This window comes from Salminus brasiliensis, chromosome 4 (genome assembly GCF_030463535.1).
Source record: "Salminus brasiliensis chromosome 4, fSalBra1.hap2, whole genome shotgun sequence".
In the NCBI taxonomy this organism is placed as follows: Eukaryota; Metazoa; Chordata; class Actinopteri; order Characiformes; family Bryconidae; genus Salminus; species Salminus brasiliensis.
In genome coordinates, this window is record NC_132881.1 from 25,118,874 (window position 1) to 25,136,750 (window position 17,877).

The 17,877-nt window shown below is 43.0% G+C and overlaps 1 protein-coding gene across 1 annotated transcript in view; it reads right to left on the reverse strand.

The window, feature by feature from the left end:
• The window catches only part of ttc7a (tetratricopeptide repeat domain 7A), a 64,758-nt gene that overhangs the window by 36,054 nt on the left and 10,827 nt on the right, over positions 1-17,877 (reverse strand). The window contains exons 4-11 of the mRNA XM_072676857.1: positions 14,645-14,775; positions 13,514-13,638; positions 11,277-11,355; positions 11,012-11,181; positions 8,677-8,740; positions 6,366-6,503; positions 3,427-3,510; positions 1,460-1,564 (exon numbers count right to left, since the gene is read on the reverse strand). Of these exons, the coding sequence (XP_072532958.1) occupies positions 1,460-1,564; positions 3,427-3,510; positions 6,366-6,503; positions 8,677-8,740; positions 11,012-11,181; positions 11,277-11,355; positions 13,514-13,638; positions 14,645-14,775 (896 nt within the window). The remainder of the gene's footprint in view (positions 1-1,459; positions 1,565-3,426; positions 3,511-6,365; positions 6,504-8,676; positions 8,741-11,011; positions 11,182-11,276; positions 11,356-13,513; positions 13,639-14,644; positions 14,776-17,877) is intronic.

Sequence of the window (17,877 nt, forward strand, 5' to 3'; positions counted from 1 at the left end):
CGCAATGCAAAGCGTCGGATGCAGTGGTGTAAAGCACGCTGCCACTGGACTCATGTGGAGACGTGTTCTCTAGAGTGACGAATCACGCTTCTGGCAATCCGATGGACGAGTCTGGGTTTGGCGGTTGCCAGGAGAATGGTACTTGTCTGACTGCATTCTGCCAAGTATAAAGTTTGGTGTGGGGTTGTTTTTCAGGAGTTGGGTTCGGCACCTTGGTTCCAGTAAAAGGAACTCTTAATGCTTCAGCATGCCAAGAGATTTTGGTCAATTTCATGCTCCCAACTTTGCGGGAACAGTTTAGTGATGGCCCCTTCCTGTTCCAACATGACTGCGCACCAGTGCACAAAGCAAGGTCCATTAAGACATGGATGATCCAGTTTGGTGGAGAAGAACTTGACTGGCCTGCACAGAGTCCTGATCTCAACCCGATAGAACACCTCTGGGATGAATTAGAGCGGAGACCGCAAGCCAGGCCTTCTTGTCCAACATCAGTGTCTGTGCTTTTGGAAGAATGGTCAAAAATTTCCATAAACACACCCCTAAACCTTGTGGAAAGCCTTCCAAGAAGAGTTGAAGCTGTTATAGCTGCAAAGGGTGGCCCGACATCATATTAAACCCTATGGATTAAGAATGGAATGTCATTCAAAATCATATGCGTGCAAAGGCAGACGAGCGAATACTTTTGGCAATATAGTGTATATATGTATATATTTTATAGATTTTGACCAGCAGACAAAACACACCAGAAGTGGCATATTCTTAAAAAAGTGTTATTCAAAAAACTCAATTTATCTGTAAAGTGGTACATATATATATTAAAATATGTAAATAAATGTAATATTGCCCACCATTACATACAAACATACAGAGATCATAACTCTCTGTTCTTTCAGAGATGATAACATTGTATAAAACTGTACCCACTGTAGTGTCCAGTTACTTATCACCAAGCTTAGCACTCCGATCAATTCAAACTGAAGGACATGCTGACTGAAAAGCATGTCCATAGCCACGATTCCCATCTCTGTATCTGGTGTTAACTTCGGCCTTGAGTTCAAAGGCTGATAATAGTAACACAGCTCGGACAAGCCGGGTGTTGAGTGTTTAGTGGCCTGGCCAGAGGCATTCAGTCATGTACTTAAAGTGGAGGCCCACAACTATAGTGGTCTATTGTGATTAAGGGCGTAAGCCTCTTATGACCTGCACTCCCCATATCAGCCTTGCTCTCTGCTCCTCCAGCAGATGTGCTCTAATCTCTTCCTCGTCAAGCTTCCTATTGTGGGTAGGTGGCTCTGCGGGTTGGTGATGGATATTGAACTGTAACCAGTGTAAACAGTATGACATTGTTATGTGGGGCAGTTTACATAATGGCCATTCAGTAGCATGTGAAAATGACTTTACAGGAACATGGATTTACTCTGTGTTTGTATCTGTGTGTGAGTGTGTGCGGGTAGATTACCCAGTGCAGCTGGTTGATGCACACTTTGGCTGCCAGCAGTGGTGGAGTGGGGTCCTGAGGTTTCATTCTGGCACACTCTTTAAACACAGATACTGCTCCCTCAGCCTGTGACATAAACACACAGTCAGTAGCACACGTACACCCACACACACATACACACATACACAGACGTGTGTGCAGCGACATAGTGACACAGTGACAGTGAGACACGCCCACACTGGAAATAGCAGCGGATCTTACCCCACTGCCATATACAGTGAGGCCTATTTCCAGAGGCCTCCATTGATCTGCAGCTCACTTCACTGCAGCAATCAATTCTCCACGTTTACGTGCACTTACACACACACCTCATGGTGTGAGGTCAGAAATATGCCCCACATGCACATATGTACAGTCATATGCTAAAGTTTGGACACCCCTTGTTAAATTAAGCGTTTGGTTGAAATGAAAATAAGTGACTAAATCCGCCAAATGAAACATGAATATGATTTGTTAAATTATATACATTTGACATTTAAATCCTGTGATAGACAAATACATTACAAAGTCAGGACTTTATTATTGATCATGAATATGCAGATTGTATGTTTTTGCTTTGGTTTTCCTACAAAGTGTAACAAGAATGATGAACACACATGCATCCACATCAACCCCCCTCCTCCACACACATGGAAGTGTGTGTACTTGCCAACATGCTGTCAACATTCCAGACATTTCTGCCAGTCTCCCTAGCAGCCAAATCTTCTCCAGACAGTAAATGAGCCTCCAATAAGGGGTCCCGGATTAGTCTTTTTTGTACTTTTAATATCTGAAAGAATCACTGCGTTCATATTTTATTTGACTTGTTGTTTCACTAACTGGGCCAAGCCAGTAGCACAACTTCCACATTTATTTCAAGAGTTTATAAACATGCTTCCAAAGTTCAAGACAGAGATTATCACTGTACGAGTATTGCCAAGTATAACCTCCTGACTTTGCGTGATGTTTTACACAGAGCTCCCAAAGAGATACACACAGTCTAATCAGAATATTATGATCACTGCTTGTTTGGAATTGATTTGGCACATTTTCTCATCTCCACTATCTATATAGGAGCACTATGTAGTTATATCATTGCAGACTGTAGTCCATCTGTTTCTCTGCATACTTTGTTAGCCTCCTTTTACCCTGTTATTTAATAGTCAAGCCCCCCACAGGACCACCACAGAGCAGGCAGTATTTGGGTGGTGGGTCATTCTCAGCACTGCAGTGACACTAACATGGTGGTGGTGTGTACGAGTGGATCAGACACATGCCCACAGGGAGCTGTTAGCTGGATTTTTCTGGTTGGTGGACTATTCTCAGTCCAGCAGTGATGCTGAGGTGGTTTAAAAACTCCAGCAGCACTGCTGTGTCAGATCCACTCCTACCAGCACAACACACACTACTAACACACCAGTGTCACTGCAGTGCTGAGAATGACCCACCACCCAAATAATACCTGCCCTGTGGTGGTCCTGAACATGAAAGAATGAAAGATCAGGATGAAAGGAGGCTAACAAAGTATACAGAGAAACATATAGACTATAGTCTGTAACTATAGAATTACAAAGAGTTCCTATATGGTAAGTGTTTTTCTTCTAAACTTCTGCACACTTCTGCAACTGTACTTTTCTGTAAGTCATTCATTGTTTTGGGGCTAATAAGAGAATAATTAGGACAATAGATAATAACAGGATAATTGCACGTAATAGGGTATCAGCTAAAAATGAACAAGTTAGCCAACACTGGCGCATTTATTTCATGTTGCCGACAAATAAATAAACAATAAACCACTTATGCATTGATTTTAATGGATGACTCGCTTCTTCAAATCAGCCTAATTCTTTTTAGTGGTGGCAGAAAATGGGTGGATAAAATGTTGTGCATTCATCTTTGCGTTCTCTGTGTTAAATGAGGTGGACTGAGGTTCGGGTTTTATAGCTCACCTTTCCACTAGCCATGAGGGACAAACCCAGCTGGTACCAGAGGTGAAACTCATTAAAGGAGAACTTCATAGCCCGCTCCAAACACTGACAAGACATACACGCACACACACACATATGCATAAACACGCACATGCACATGCACACACACACACACACACAGATACAGTCACAAAGGGTTTGCATAATTACATGAAATACACTGGTAACCCTTTACTAAAGGGTAGTAAATGTCAAAGTCTACATGACACCCACGTATGCCTTTCATAACAACTGACCTAGACCTATAAAAACATTTATAAATGCTTATTTTAACGTGTGTCAGCTGCCATAAAGGCTGCATGTGGCAATTTTGGTGGCATTTCACCTTAGTCAGTGCTCTGACAACTGACACCATTTGGAATAAGCCTGGAATAAGTTTATGTCAGTTGTTATGAAAGGCTTATGTAGGTGTCCTGTAGCCTTACGGAAACCACCCTTAAATAAAGTATCACAGTCACAGTCACATTCAATGAAAATATTAAATTCAATATTCATTATTTAGGATATAAATATATTATGTCAACATATAAAATTGTATGTATACAACTGGGCAGAACTATATGAATTTTAAATTCCTCAACCAAGAACTACTGCAACTGGTGAGGCTATTTATAATTTAGCAATTCCAAATAGCCAAAAGTATGTGGACCCTCCTTGTATTTATTGACTTCAGCCTTTTCAGCACATAGCCATGCAACCTTCACAGACAAACAGTAAGACTGTGTTTGAGTGAAATTAGACAGTGGCACTATCACAGTTTAGTTTTAGGATATTTTAGTTGTAGTTTCAGGTAATAAAATTACACAGGTCAGTGTAAGCGTTTAGATGTAGTAGGTTAAGTTTAGGTTGAGGTTTAGGTTCAGGTTCACTTATCCTCTGTTGCATCACTTACTATAGACTTATAAACTGCCTCTGGAAGCAACACCAGCACCAGGAGCTTCGTGTGATGGGTTTCCACTGCTGAGCAGCAGCACACAAGCATAAGATCACTATGCGCAAGACCAAGTGTGGGCTGGAGTGGTGTAAAACACGCCTCCACTGGTTGCTGGAGCAGTGGAAGTGTGTGCTCTAGAGTGATGAATCATGCTTTACTATCTGGCAGCCTGATGGAGGATCTAGTTTTGGCGGATGCCACAAGTACGCTACCTGCCTAACTGCAGAGTGCCAATAGTAAAATGTGCTGTTTTTTAAGGCCTGGGTTCAGCCTCTTAGTTTAGCAAAAGCGTTTTCAGGTAGCTGTTTCATCGGTTCGCAATGTCATTTATAAATGGCAGTTAAAAGGAATGGTGGAGATCAAGCTGATGTCTGGAAGACCAAGAGCTGCTCAAGGGATTGCAAGAAAGTCAAATGAGAACTCCTGTTTTACTGCAAAAGACCTTCAGGAAGATTTAGCAGACTCTGGGATGGCGGTACACTGTTCTACTGTGCTGTGACATCTGCACAAATATGACCTTCACGGATCCACCACAAAATTTAGCATCAGAAGTTTCATAAAGAACGCCAAGACTGATGAATCCGTCAATCTGATGGACAAATCTGGGTTTGGTGGATGCCAGGACTGCATAGTGGCAACAGTAAAAGTTGTTTGAGGAGAGATAGTGGTCTGGGGCTGTTTTGGTAAATATGGGCTCAGCCTCTTAGTTCCAGTGAGAGTGATGCTACATACAATGCTAAAGCATACAATGACTGCTTACATAATTATATTCTTAAAACTTTATGGAAACAGGTTGTGGAAGGCCTTTATCTTTCCCAGCACGACTGAACCGCTGTGCATAGAGCTCCATAAAGACATGGTTTGATGAGCTTGGTGTGGAGGAATTTCAGAGTCCTGCAAAGAGCCTTGGGCTGAACCCTGCTGGACATCTTTGGGATGAATTGGAATGTTGATTGCATGCCAACCTCACCTCACAAATCTGTCTGACCTCACCAATACATTTTTGACAGAAAGAGCACAAATCCTTACAGACATACTCCAGACTCTTGTGATATTGATAGTATGAGCTCACATAAGGGTGAGAATCAGATGTCCACATACCTTTGGCCATATAGAAAAAAGCGCATAACAATTTAAGAGATGGACAAACTAACAGAAACCCTGAATGAAGAAAAAGAGGTTGTAGCACTGACTAAATGTCAAATAGAATATAGTGTGCACCTGTGTGTCTTTACTGATTAAAAAAAGACTTCAAAAAGCCAAGCTGTCCCAAATATCCAACCCAGGGGGTCAATGTCTCTAGAAGGTCAGGCTAAAGATTCATGACAGATAAATCAATGAACTGCCTGATGCTTTCACTCTTTTATTTAGTCCCAAAGGACTGCTACGTGATCTACTAAGCTAATGCTGGCTTAGTGTGCTTCAGAAATTCCTGATTGGGCCTTCCAGTGCATCGTATTACTAAGCATATATTGACAATACGGGTGGATTTAGCAGTGAATCTGGAGAACAGGGATAATGAAGTGAATGTATTTTTTTTTATGTGATACGCATAATAGAAGCTTTAATGACATTTTAATAGGAGGGAGTTCCCCAGGGGTGCATGTTAAGCACTTTCCAGTAAGTGTTTAGTACACTGTTAGTAATAAATAATGCAAGGTGTTATCAGTGAAGTGACTGGAGCATTTTCTGTTAGAGTGCAGAAAGCTCTTTAGTAGTTTCTGAATTCACCTGAGTGTGCTGGAATGCACCTGGTCTACTACTGACACAGCCTGAGAGAAAGGGGAGAGGGGGAAGGAATAAGAGAGGGAAGAGAAGAGAGGCAGCATCTGACACAAAAGAAAAGCAAAGACAGGGAAGTATAGGAGGAGTAACTTGAACAGAGCATTGATCTGCAAGTTACTTTGTAGAGTCTATATTTAGCACTAGATTAGCAGGTTATCCTTGAGTTCTGAACTGGCTTCACCTGTGACAGCATGGCGTACTGCCCTCTCCTGGCCATGCCAATGCTGAGCAGGTCATACACAGAGGAGGCCTCCTGCATGCTGGCCTCCCGCGCCTCCTGGTGCTCCGGCGTGCGGCTGATCACTGCTTCTCCACTGGCCTGCATGGACGACAGAGGATACATTTAGATTGACACTGTTAACCTTCTTAACACTTTATCTACCATATCGTCTGTAACACGTTCAGAGACTGATATTCCCTTCAACTGCCTAGTTTCTGTGATGAGCTCAAACTAGCAGTAGATCTTGGAGAGGATCTTTTACTCTCCGAATGTAAACCACCCACCTCTGGTGTGGTGGTGCACTGTTCTGCTGTGCAGCAACACCTGCACAAATATGACCTTCATGAAATCGTCATCATAAAAAACCTTTCTGCATCAGACTTTTTTAAAAGAAAGAGTGGGGCCACTCTGAAGTGTGGGAGTGCTGAAGCGCTTACCACAGAACAATCGCTTATCCTCTGTTGCATCCCTCACTATAGACTTCCAAACTGCCTCTGGAAGCAACATCAGCGCTGGGAGCTTCATGTGATGGGTTTCCACTGCTGAGCAGCAGCACACAAGCCTAGGATCACTATGCGCAATACCAAGTGTGGGCTGGAGTGGTGTAAAACACGCCTCCACTGGTTGCTTGAGCAGTGGATGTGTGTTCTCTGGAGGGATGAATCATGCTTCACTATCTGGCAGTCTGATGGAGGATGTAGTTTTGTGGGATGCCAAACTGCAGAGTGGTAACAGTTAAATGTGTAGTTTTTAAAGCCCGGTTTCAGCCTCTTAGTTTAGCGAAGCGTCTTCAGGTAGCCATTACATCAGTTCGCAATGTCATTTATAAGGAATGATGGAGCTCAAGCTGAGGTCTGGAAGACCAAAGAAATCTTCCCTGCTAATAGGATTGCTAGAAAGGCAAACAAAGTCATGTTTGACTGCAAAAGACCTGATGCATAATTTCAATATCTGGCAGCCTGATGGACGAACATGGGTTTGAAGCTTCATGAAAGCATCATCAGAAGAAAACATCCTGCATCCTCACAACAGAATTGTGTATCAGGCATTTTCAAAAGAGCATCTAAACAAGCCTAAAGCATTTTGGAAACAAGTACTGATCATGCAGAGGCCTAAACTTCTGCTTTAGGCCTTTTTTATTCTTTTTGTTTTGTTTTGTTAAAATTGAAAAATAATCTTTAAATGTATGCAAGACAAGAATTTTGTCTTTTACATGATCTGAATCATCCTTAATATGACCTGTAGCATTAACAAAAAATGTGAAATGGTCCATATGTTTATATTGGCACCATTTTTATCAACAAAGGGTGTGTGTGAAGAAGTAGATGTAAATGTTCTTTATACAGACAAAAGTATTGGGACACCTGCTCGTTCTTCATTTCTTCTGAAATCAAGGGTATTAAAAAAATGTATCCCACTCTTGTTGGAGCAACTGTCTCTACTGCCCTAAGGAAGGCTTTCTACTAGATTTTAGAGCATTGCTGTGAGAATTTGAATGCATTTAGTGACAAGAACGTTAGTAAAGTCAGGATGTCGGCAGATCACCACCTCACCTCACCCCCTAGTCCCTAACTAATCACAAAAGTACTGGATGGAGGACCATCGTTCCAGAAAACACAGTTCCACTGCTCCACAGCTCAATTCTGGGGGGCTTTATACCACTGTAGCCCATGCCTGGCATTAGGCATAGTGCCTACAGGTGTTTATCTACTCCAGAGTCCTAATCTATTTGTAGTACTACTCTACAGGGACTAGACAAGCTGTGTATGTTTAACTTAATGGAGCTGATTCATGAACTAAAAGGGGTGTCCACAGACATTTGGACATATAGAGTATGTAAAGGTTCTTCACACTCAGATCTCTTGTGCCAAAATGGGTCTTTATGAAATCAAAAAGGGTTCTTCTATGGCATCGCTCAATAAACCCTTTGTAGTACCTTTATTTTTAAGACTGTAGGATGAGTAGAGTAGATTTTGGAATTTGATCTTAGGGTGACATACAAGAAACTTTTCCACGAAAGCACCAATTATCACGGTCCAGTAAGATGATATGGCAGACATAATATCCCACAGCAAACTGTGACACATTCCTTCCGTTCTAGGGTACACACGGCCATTCGAATGTACAGCTTTAATCAGGGATATCTGGTTATACTGCAGAGTGCAACTGAGCTCTAATAAAGAAGGGATGGACTATCTATGTAGGAAAGTGAGGGAGAGGGTGAGAAAAGGGGAGGAGGAGAAAGCGAGAGGAGTGTGAAAGAGTGCCTCACCATTGACTCTGTGATGAGCAGCAGGAGCACAGCCTCTTCCACCACGTCCTGCGGACAGAACGCTCTGCTCGGGGGAAACAGGAAAGAGACAGGCACACGTCATGCAGGTGTGTGTGAGTGTGTTTGAGCGTGTGTGTCCAGTTACACGTGTCAGTCTGCAACGGAGAAGTGCTCTACTGGTTTCATGGAAAACTCTAGCCTACTCTCAGGTATCCGGAACACCGCAGCTATTGTTCCTCGCGCTGCCTCTAAGCAATTCTGGGACACTTCCTGTCTTTCCTTTCAGCCGCCGGTCTCCCTGTCTGAATCTTCTACCTGCTCTGGGGACACGGGCCCATGTGAAGGTTCTGAAGGTGATACTTTATTGAAGGTAACACTCACATTTTCATGGTCCACAATGCTTTCTGGATTTACATTGTCTTATATATAAGATGGTAAATAAAGGTGGTAAATATGGTATACTCATTTAACATGGGTATAAACAGGGAGTTTATTGCACTAGATGCTGGAACATTACTGTAAGGATTTGTCTGCATTCAGCCACAAGTGCATTAGTAAGGTCAGGTAGTAATGATCAGTTCTGGATCTCAGACGCCAGTCCAACTCGTCCTAAATACCCCTGTAGCACACAATTGGCACTGGTATGGAGATTTTAAGGTAGGGCTCAAAGTTTAGTGGAACCCCAAATTTACTTCCAAAACCTAGATGTTTATAATTTAAAAAAAATTTAATTGAATGTATAGTGTCCGGTAGAAGGGACCACCCCCTCACCTGGGCCTGGGGACAGACCCTAACGCAACACACCTGGAGTCAGTAAAGAGGAAGCTCTTCAGGAGCTGTTTAAGAGGGCTCTTGGGAGGAGGGAAAAAACACTGGAAGGACATCTGAGCTAGGCACTATGCCTGAGCTGACACATGGGGACGAGCATGCAGGGCCTTGAAGCCCCACAGGACTTTAAATGGACTGTTTGAAGCTAAGTAGTAGGCTGCCAGTAAAGCGTAGCCCTTAGAGCCTCATTTGGGCTTAGTAATATGTTTATTTGAGTTATTTGGTGCTTGGTGATGTTGTTTTATGTGTAAATAAAGGCTATTTTGACTTGTTCAGAACTGACATGCTTAGCTAACTACTGAGTCATCATGGCCCCACCCCTTGGGAATACACAATAGCTACTTGTTGTCAATACACACACTTTGGGAGGGGGTCATTCTCAGCTCTGCAATTACACTGACATGGTGTGAACTGACCCGATGAACCACTGACAAATGGATCAGACATAACAGTACTGCTGGAGTTTTTAACATACTGTGATGCTGTTTTTAACATCAACATCATCTTGTGACCACTGATTGGAGAATGATGAGCACAAACTATGCAGCAACAGATAAGCTTCTCTCTCTGACTTTACATCTACAAGGTGGCCCAACTAGGGAGAAGTGAGTGGGCACATTGTTTAAAAACTCCAGCAGCACTGCTGAGTCTGATCCACTTATACCACCACAACACACACACTAACACACCACCACCCTGTCAGTATCACTGCAGTTCTGAGAAGGACACCCTACCCAAATAATAGCTGCTCTGTGGTGGGTCTGTGGTGGGTCTGTGGGGTCCTGCCCATTAAAGACTAACAAACTATGCAGAGAAACAGATGGACTACAGTCTGTCACTACAGAACTACAGAGTGCTCCTAAATGGAGTTCATTCCATACCAGGGGTGGTCATAATCTTCTGATATGAATGTGTATTTCAAAATATAGTAATACATGTTCATGCCCTGTTCAGACTGAGAGATAAAGTTCCACTGTAATATATTCACAAGTAAGAGAGTGTCCTGCTGTGCCACTAATCCTCAGTAAGAAATACAGAGTTCATGTTTGTCCCCGTTTGTCCTTCTGTTCTATCTTTTTCTCCACCCTCTATTTCTCCCTCTCTCTGTCCTTTCAGCTAGTAAATACTTAGGCGCAAATAATATGACAGAAATGGATTTAACAGCAGGGGACAGAGACAAGTCCACAGGAGAGAGGAAGGCAGAATGTGTGTATGTGCTTGTGCTTGTTTTTGGACATTATCAAGGACACAAATGTTCTGGTGTGGTATGAAAATCAGAGAAAAACAGGGACAGCCTACAGCAACAAGGTTTCAATGCACATTTGACATATTTATAAGGCCTAGAAAACACTGCTGTACAAGAAACTCCTACAAATCCTATTGTTATGTCAGCAATACAAATGCTGTATAATGCCCAGCATATATGGATGGCCCAATGTCCCCACACTGTACAATAACAAATATATGTGTGTGTGCGTGTGTGGTATTGTGTGTGTACATGTCTGACCCCTCTGTGTTGTAGCGCTGTGGTGGTCTGGAGGAGGGGTAGATGGCGTCTTTAGGATGGGTAACCCCTTCCATGTGCAGCCAGGAGGGAGGTGGGGATGAGAGTGGCCCCCAATAACTGTCCTCGCTGACTGAGCTCAGCAAGACCTCTGCTAGCTTCCTCGATACTCCCTGTACAATAACAACAGTGTGTGTGTGAGAGAGAAAGTAAGGCAACATTTTAAGTAAGGCAACATAGTAACATCTTTGACCTGATGATCTCTCACCTTTCGAAAGCTCTGAGAGCCGCGACTCTCCACCACTCTCAGAACCCGACGCAACTGGTGAGTCCCCTGAGCCAGGTGACTAACACATACACACACACACACACACAATGACAGAAGGTAGGATTGAAAAGAGAGCGATATGAGGACAGATCGGGTTAAAATAGAACACTCCTCTAGCGAGTACAGCAGGAAAGCCGAGAATAGCACAGATGACTTTAGTGTCTGATGTCAAGACAAACCTAGCTATGAAAAGCTATGAATGAATCAGGGTTGGGGTATTGATAAGGAGATTAAACGCTGGAGAGCTTTAACACCCTCTGGTGTCTCACTGTGGTGCAGCAAGCCCACTCAAGTCCATTCAGTGCCTACAGTAGAGGAGCACTGTCACCTGCTGGACATGGTGAGAACATCCTATCCCAGCCCAGGCCCTGGGTCTGATGGGTCATTGTCTACGTGGTTTCTTTTTTGGGCTACATGTCCAGCAGCCATAGCCCTCTGAAGTTGTGCGTCAGTATAGTACCCATGTTAGGAGCTCCGGGGCTAAGCTATGAGAAAAATGAATGATGTTTTCTAAAAATCGCTGCCATCTCACCCCATGGTAAACAAAACGTTCCAAACCTGATATATTTTGTCCTGTTTACATTTCCTCCCCTGAATGATGGGGTTGTTTATTAGTTGAAATACTAACTGCTAACACTCTCCTGCGCACTGAATTTACATTACAATAATGTACTGTAAGTCTACTATTACACCCCAGCACAAGCACATAACAACAGCAGCAAATCTACTACTAACTGTAAATAACTACTGGAAAGGAACAGGGTGAAAAATATTAGTCTGTTACTGACAACTCTACCCATTTTTAGAACTGGAACTGTTTTGGATTGGACACTGTCTTCAAAAATATAACTAGATGAAGGACTGGCATTGAAACAATGCTTCAGTCTTCCTGAAAGGAGCAAAATGTACTGCCTAGTGTCCGAAAGCTCTCAGGTCTCAGGTGCAGATCATGTATTTCAAATGAGATAATGAGTTAAAACATACAGCTAAAAGCAGATGAGAATAACTTATATGAGCCCTGGTCTGAATCCTGATAAAAACCTATGAAAAGAGCTGAAACATGCAGTCTGGAGAAAGTACCCTTCAAACCTGAGTAGGCCAAACTGCCTGCTGAATGGAGCAGTAGTCTCACTGAGAGCTACAAAAATTGCTTGTTTGCAGTGATTGACTGAAAAGGCTGTGCAACAAAATATTAGGTCATTAAATTCGCTCTATTATTTACAATATTCTGTTGAACCAACTATCAAAAGCAAAGTGTGATTTTTGTGGAATATGGAACAAATGACGATTATTCCAGAGAATTATGGGTTCTTCTACATTTACATTTACATTTACAGCATTTAGCAGACAAGTGCTTTGCTATTTACCCAAGAAAAACCTTAGAATTAGACTAATAGTTCAAAGATACCTCTAAGCTTTAGACATTTTTAAGCACAAGACAATAAGGTGGCCATAGTACTCTGCTTTTCGTCCAAGTATTCTCTGAAGAGGTGGGTCTTCAACTCTGCCGCTCGGACACCCAGGGGAAGCTCGTTCCACCACTTTGGTGCCAGGACAGAAAAAAGCCTGGACGCTTGTCTTCCGTGGGTTTTGAGGGATGGCGGGTCGAGCCGAGCCGTACTTGAAGCTCGAAGGGGTCTGGGTGCGGATCGGCTTTTGACCATTGCCATCAGATACGGAGGGGCTGGTCCGTTCTTGGCTTTGTAGGCCAGCGTCAGAGTTTTGACTCTGAAGCGGGCAGCAGCTACAGGAAGCCAGTGAAGAGAACGCAGCAGTGGAGTGACATGAAGACGACCCGTGCTGCTGCATTCTGGATGAGTTGAAGGGGGCTGATGGTGCGCAGAGGGAGACCAGCCAGAAGAGAGTTGCAGTAGTCAAGTCTGGAAGTGACGAGAGACTGAACAAGCACCTGGGTGGCCTCTCTAGAGAGGAAAGGTAGAATTCTCCGGATTCTACATCCAATGTGCCTCGAGACTCGCAGCTCGAAATAATTCCTGTAAAGTATATCTAGATATGTTTGATCCTTGTGTGGTCATAACCTTCTGTATACTTCCTTTGTCCTAAGGGCCAAATCTTACCCAAAGACAATCTATGTACCCTGGTGTTGTACAGCTTATATGAAGTAAATGTTTCACAAGCATGCACATACACACAACCGTACTCATACACACACTCACCCTTTGTGCAGCAGGCACAGATATGCACTCTGGAGAGCAGCCTGCAGGAAAAAGCCTGGATCCATCTCTACTGGAGGAGCTGATACGCTGCTTTTGGCTGTCTTGGCACTTGGCGTGCTAACAGTCTATCAAAGCAGAAAACACAGGTTCAATATCAGTATCAGTCACATCCATAGCACAGACGGCAGTGGTTACACAAGTTCTTTTTTTTTAGTGCACCTGATTCAGATCTTTAACCGATCTTTAACAAACTTCTCATGTGCTAAATCAATGGTGTTGACGTGGAGGAAACGCAGTTCGAGTGCTCAAGATTGGGGTTGGAAATCACTATTCTAAATAGGGTTGGGCATTATAATGGTGATACCATTTCCTGTGGTATTTGAAAAAGTTGACGGTATCTCAAAATGAGGACGGTATTTTAATATTATGGCAATGTCATATGCCAAATTGACCTAATGAACTCATTCCCCCATGTGCATTTAAAAGAGCCATAGGGTGGGGGCGCTGTGGGAGCTTTGATCGGTGATGTCACACTCTGAAAACAGGTGGGGAAAAAATGATCTGCTGTGTTATCTTTCTGTTACTTCCGACACCACTCACTTGACTTCACAGCTGCACTGGGCTGTCTGATACTGGGCTGTAGATATGTAGCTAGCTGAGCAAAGGACAGCTTAGCAAGTGGGAGACGTTCAATTAATTTTTCTGGCCTTCGAACAGCAGATGCTCGATCCAAGTCACTGTTGAAATGAGGTTTCATTCTACTTGAATTTGTTCTGTGGTGACTGTTATCCTGCTAACTAAGCTAATACTAACCAGCTTCTCTTTCCCGATTCAACATTTGTAATTGTCAGACTGTTGTTAAATTAACGCAGGGTGAAATTGGACGGAAGCCACGTAAATGTGGCACCATCTGCGCTACTTGAGCAGCTTTCACTTCCTCCTCTCCTCCTACGGTGATGCTGTATACCGCGCTACTGTGCTATTTTGAGACGGTATGACCATATGAAAAAAGTGTATACTGCCCAACCCTAATTCTAATAAATAAATAAATAAATAAATAACATAAAAAAAAGAAACTGAAGACTTATTCCACTAACTTAATGTGTGTTCAAACCACACCTACACACAGACCTTGTCCAGCTCTTGCAGGTAGAGCAGTGCTGTATCACAGGCCTGGAGATAACAGGACAAACACTCCTCTTCCCTTTCAGAGAGGCGGACGCGGGAGGCAGCAGACATGGTCTGATGGTCCAGAGACAGACCTGCACACAAGTTCACAGGAATACACGCACACTTAGGCACAACCAGAGCCTGCTGAAACTTGCATGCATCTGGTGATGGTAATATCGTTATTCAGAGGCGAGAGTAGTAGAGAGATACAAAGAGAGAGTGTAAATACATTTGTGAAGATATGAAATCCTGACAAGACATGTCCTCCCACCAACTAGAAAACAATTGGTAGGACGTTCCCACATCCCTCTGTCCCAGTGAGACAGGGAGACCAGACCTCCAGCAGATCTCTGGCATGGGAAGTTGCTGAAGTCATTAATACACAAATAAATCTGTGGTAGACCTCCTAGGCAGCAGGAAGGGAGGAGGGGAGCAGACGCCAGCTGTAATCAAATAAGGGAACAACTGTCGATACAGAGGAGACCAAAGACAAACAGATAATTCAGCAGCACTTCCTCTCCTGTTCAGTTCTGCGTACCAAAAGCTATTAAATTGGCCAATGGAAAACCCCAGAAAGACCATCCCCACGTAAGGCCCCGTAACCCCAACCCGTTATGCAGCCTTGCAGGATTTGACGGGAAACAAAATATCCACCCACTTAAAACAGGAGCAGCGTTACTGGTAAAAGGTCTCAGGTTCACTGTACAACATACAGCAGCATGGCTTTCCAATTTGGGGCCTACAAGGATGTCTAATTTGGCTCACTAGAAACTTTTTCTAACCCCTCTCAAGCTTCATAACAATTTTGAGTTGTAACTTGTTCTATTTTTTGTTGAGAGGATCTTTAAAATATGTCTGTCATTGTTAACAACATACAATGGGCCAGATTCATAAAATGCACCACCAGATTTACAGTAGCGATGCATTGAGCATTGAGTTTTCAGCGTGATCGGCCATAAGTGTTGACCGATTCTCATATAAATGATCCTGTGTCAGTCATAATTACACTTGTGCACTGCACAAGGGCGCCAGTGGCACAAACACAGCCAAACACACACCACGACTATGGCCAAAATGGCTCCACATAGACATTTCTTCACTGTGTTGTCCACTGGCACAATTTAACAGAGCGCTCGTAGATCTTCAGAATTCCTCAAAAACTGGGCTTCATCACAGGCAACAGGAGGTCGGACATGGAAGTTGCTCCAACATAAATAATGTTGGGAGTAACATTTATGGCAAATCGCCCAGGTTTTGAAGAAGCAAAGCATCCCACCCCATTATCAGTGAACTTTCGAATGTTAAATAATCTCCACCTCACCTCAGTGCTGTGAAAATTGAACATGCTGATTCGCCACTGTTGATGTTAAGAGGGACTTCACTTTTTTGGCTGTTCAGCCTAACAAATAACAAGGCCTAACAAGGTCAACAGCTCAACAGGACAAGTTGTGTTGGCAACCCACCTACCATTCCACTTCATTTATACATAATAATCAGTCATAACATTACAACCACCTGCCAAATCTTGTGTAGATCCCTACTGCCACCAAAATAGCTCTGAACCATTAAGTCATGGACTCAACAAGACCTCTGAAGGTGTCCTTTGGTACCTTGAACCAAGATGTTAGAAGAGGAGTCCTGAAAGTTGGGAGGTGGGGCCTCCATGGATCACAATGAGCGGTTGTCCTTCCTTGGACCACGTCAGCATAACAGGAACAGCCCACAAGACCCGCCTGATGTTTTGGAGATGTTCTGGCCAAGTCGTGTAGCCATCACAGTTTGTCCCTTGTCAACATGGCTCAGATTATTACTTCCAACACATCAACTTCAAGAACTGACTGTACATTTGCTGCCTAATATGTATATCCCACATGTTGACAGATGCCACTGTAACCAGCTAATCAGTGTTATTCACCTCACCTGTCAGTGGTTTTAATAGTATGGCTGATCTGTGTGCTGTTTGTCTTTTTAGCTCACTTCTCTACTCAAATATTAAACCCCCAGCATAAAAGCTTAACTGCATTTCCACAGAAAGATCTAAGTAATGTGCTACCCCACTGCTAGCAGATGCCTAACTAGTCATGGCCTGGCGTGCCAGAAGCTTCAATGAAGGCCTGTTTCCACCCTCTAGATTGCCAGAGACAGTATGTGATGAGATTAGTCCTGTAATGGCTTGGAGGATGCTTTTTTTTCTTGTCACGTGGGGATGACGAATGTTTTCCAGACACTAACAGAGCTTGTAGTCATTATTCAGTAAGGTCATCAATCTGCAGAGGTGTGTGCTGCTGTTGTTCTGATCGGTAAGCTCTAGTACACTCAGACCTGACTGATTTTGTAAGGCAAATTTCAGTCAACGGTTGGTTCAGTGTGTCCCCAAAGACAAGTTCTAAATTAATTAGTTGTACAGTGCTGTGAAAAAGTATTTGTCCCTTCCAGGTGTTTTTAATTATTTGATGTTTGTCACAGTGAACTCTTTTAGATTTTTAAACAACATGTAATATTCGACAAAAAGAGCCTTATTAAGCATTTTTTTTTAATTAGTAGGCCTATTTAATTTATTCATGTAGCTAAATCATCCAACATGCACATCATTCATGTAGAAAAGTAACTGCCCTCCTTAGTTTTTCAAGCAGATTCAACATGATTAAATGCCTTCAGCTCTGTTGAACCTGTTTACCAGTTTACGGCCCTCAGTGAGCTTTTAAGAAGCACGTTAGACCACAATCACAATATAATCAACATATCAAAATATCCTAAATGGTTCATCAGTAACTCATCCACTCTTTAGGGCCATACCTAATGTCATAAGTCCATAACTCCGCTGTGAAAAAAAAGGACTGGCCCTTCCATGGGAGAACAGAACGGCAGAAAACACTACTAATCAAAAGGTCAATCTAATCAATGCTCAGTTCACATTTGCAAATAAAGCACTTGGCTAATCCCTACAGCCTTCTGTGATCACTTGTGTATTAACTGCCTGAGGTTGGAACTCTAAGTTGAAGCATTTCTTAGTTGAAACATCATATCAGCATTCTAACATCTGGGTGGTAGTGGGATGGTGTAGAGATGTTTTGCTGCCTCAGGACCTCGGCAACTAATTCTGAACAATCCATAAATGTAGTTTTGTATCAGAGAATTCTTTAGTTAATCCGTCCAGGAGCTGAAGCTAAAACCTGATCTGGGGCTATGCAGCA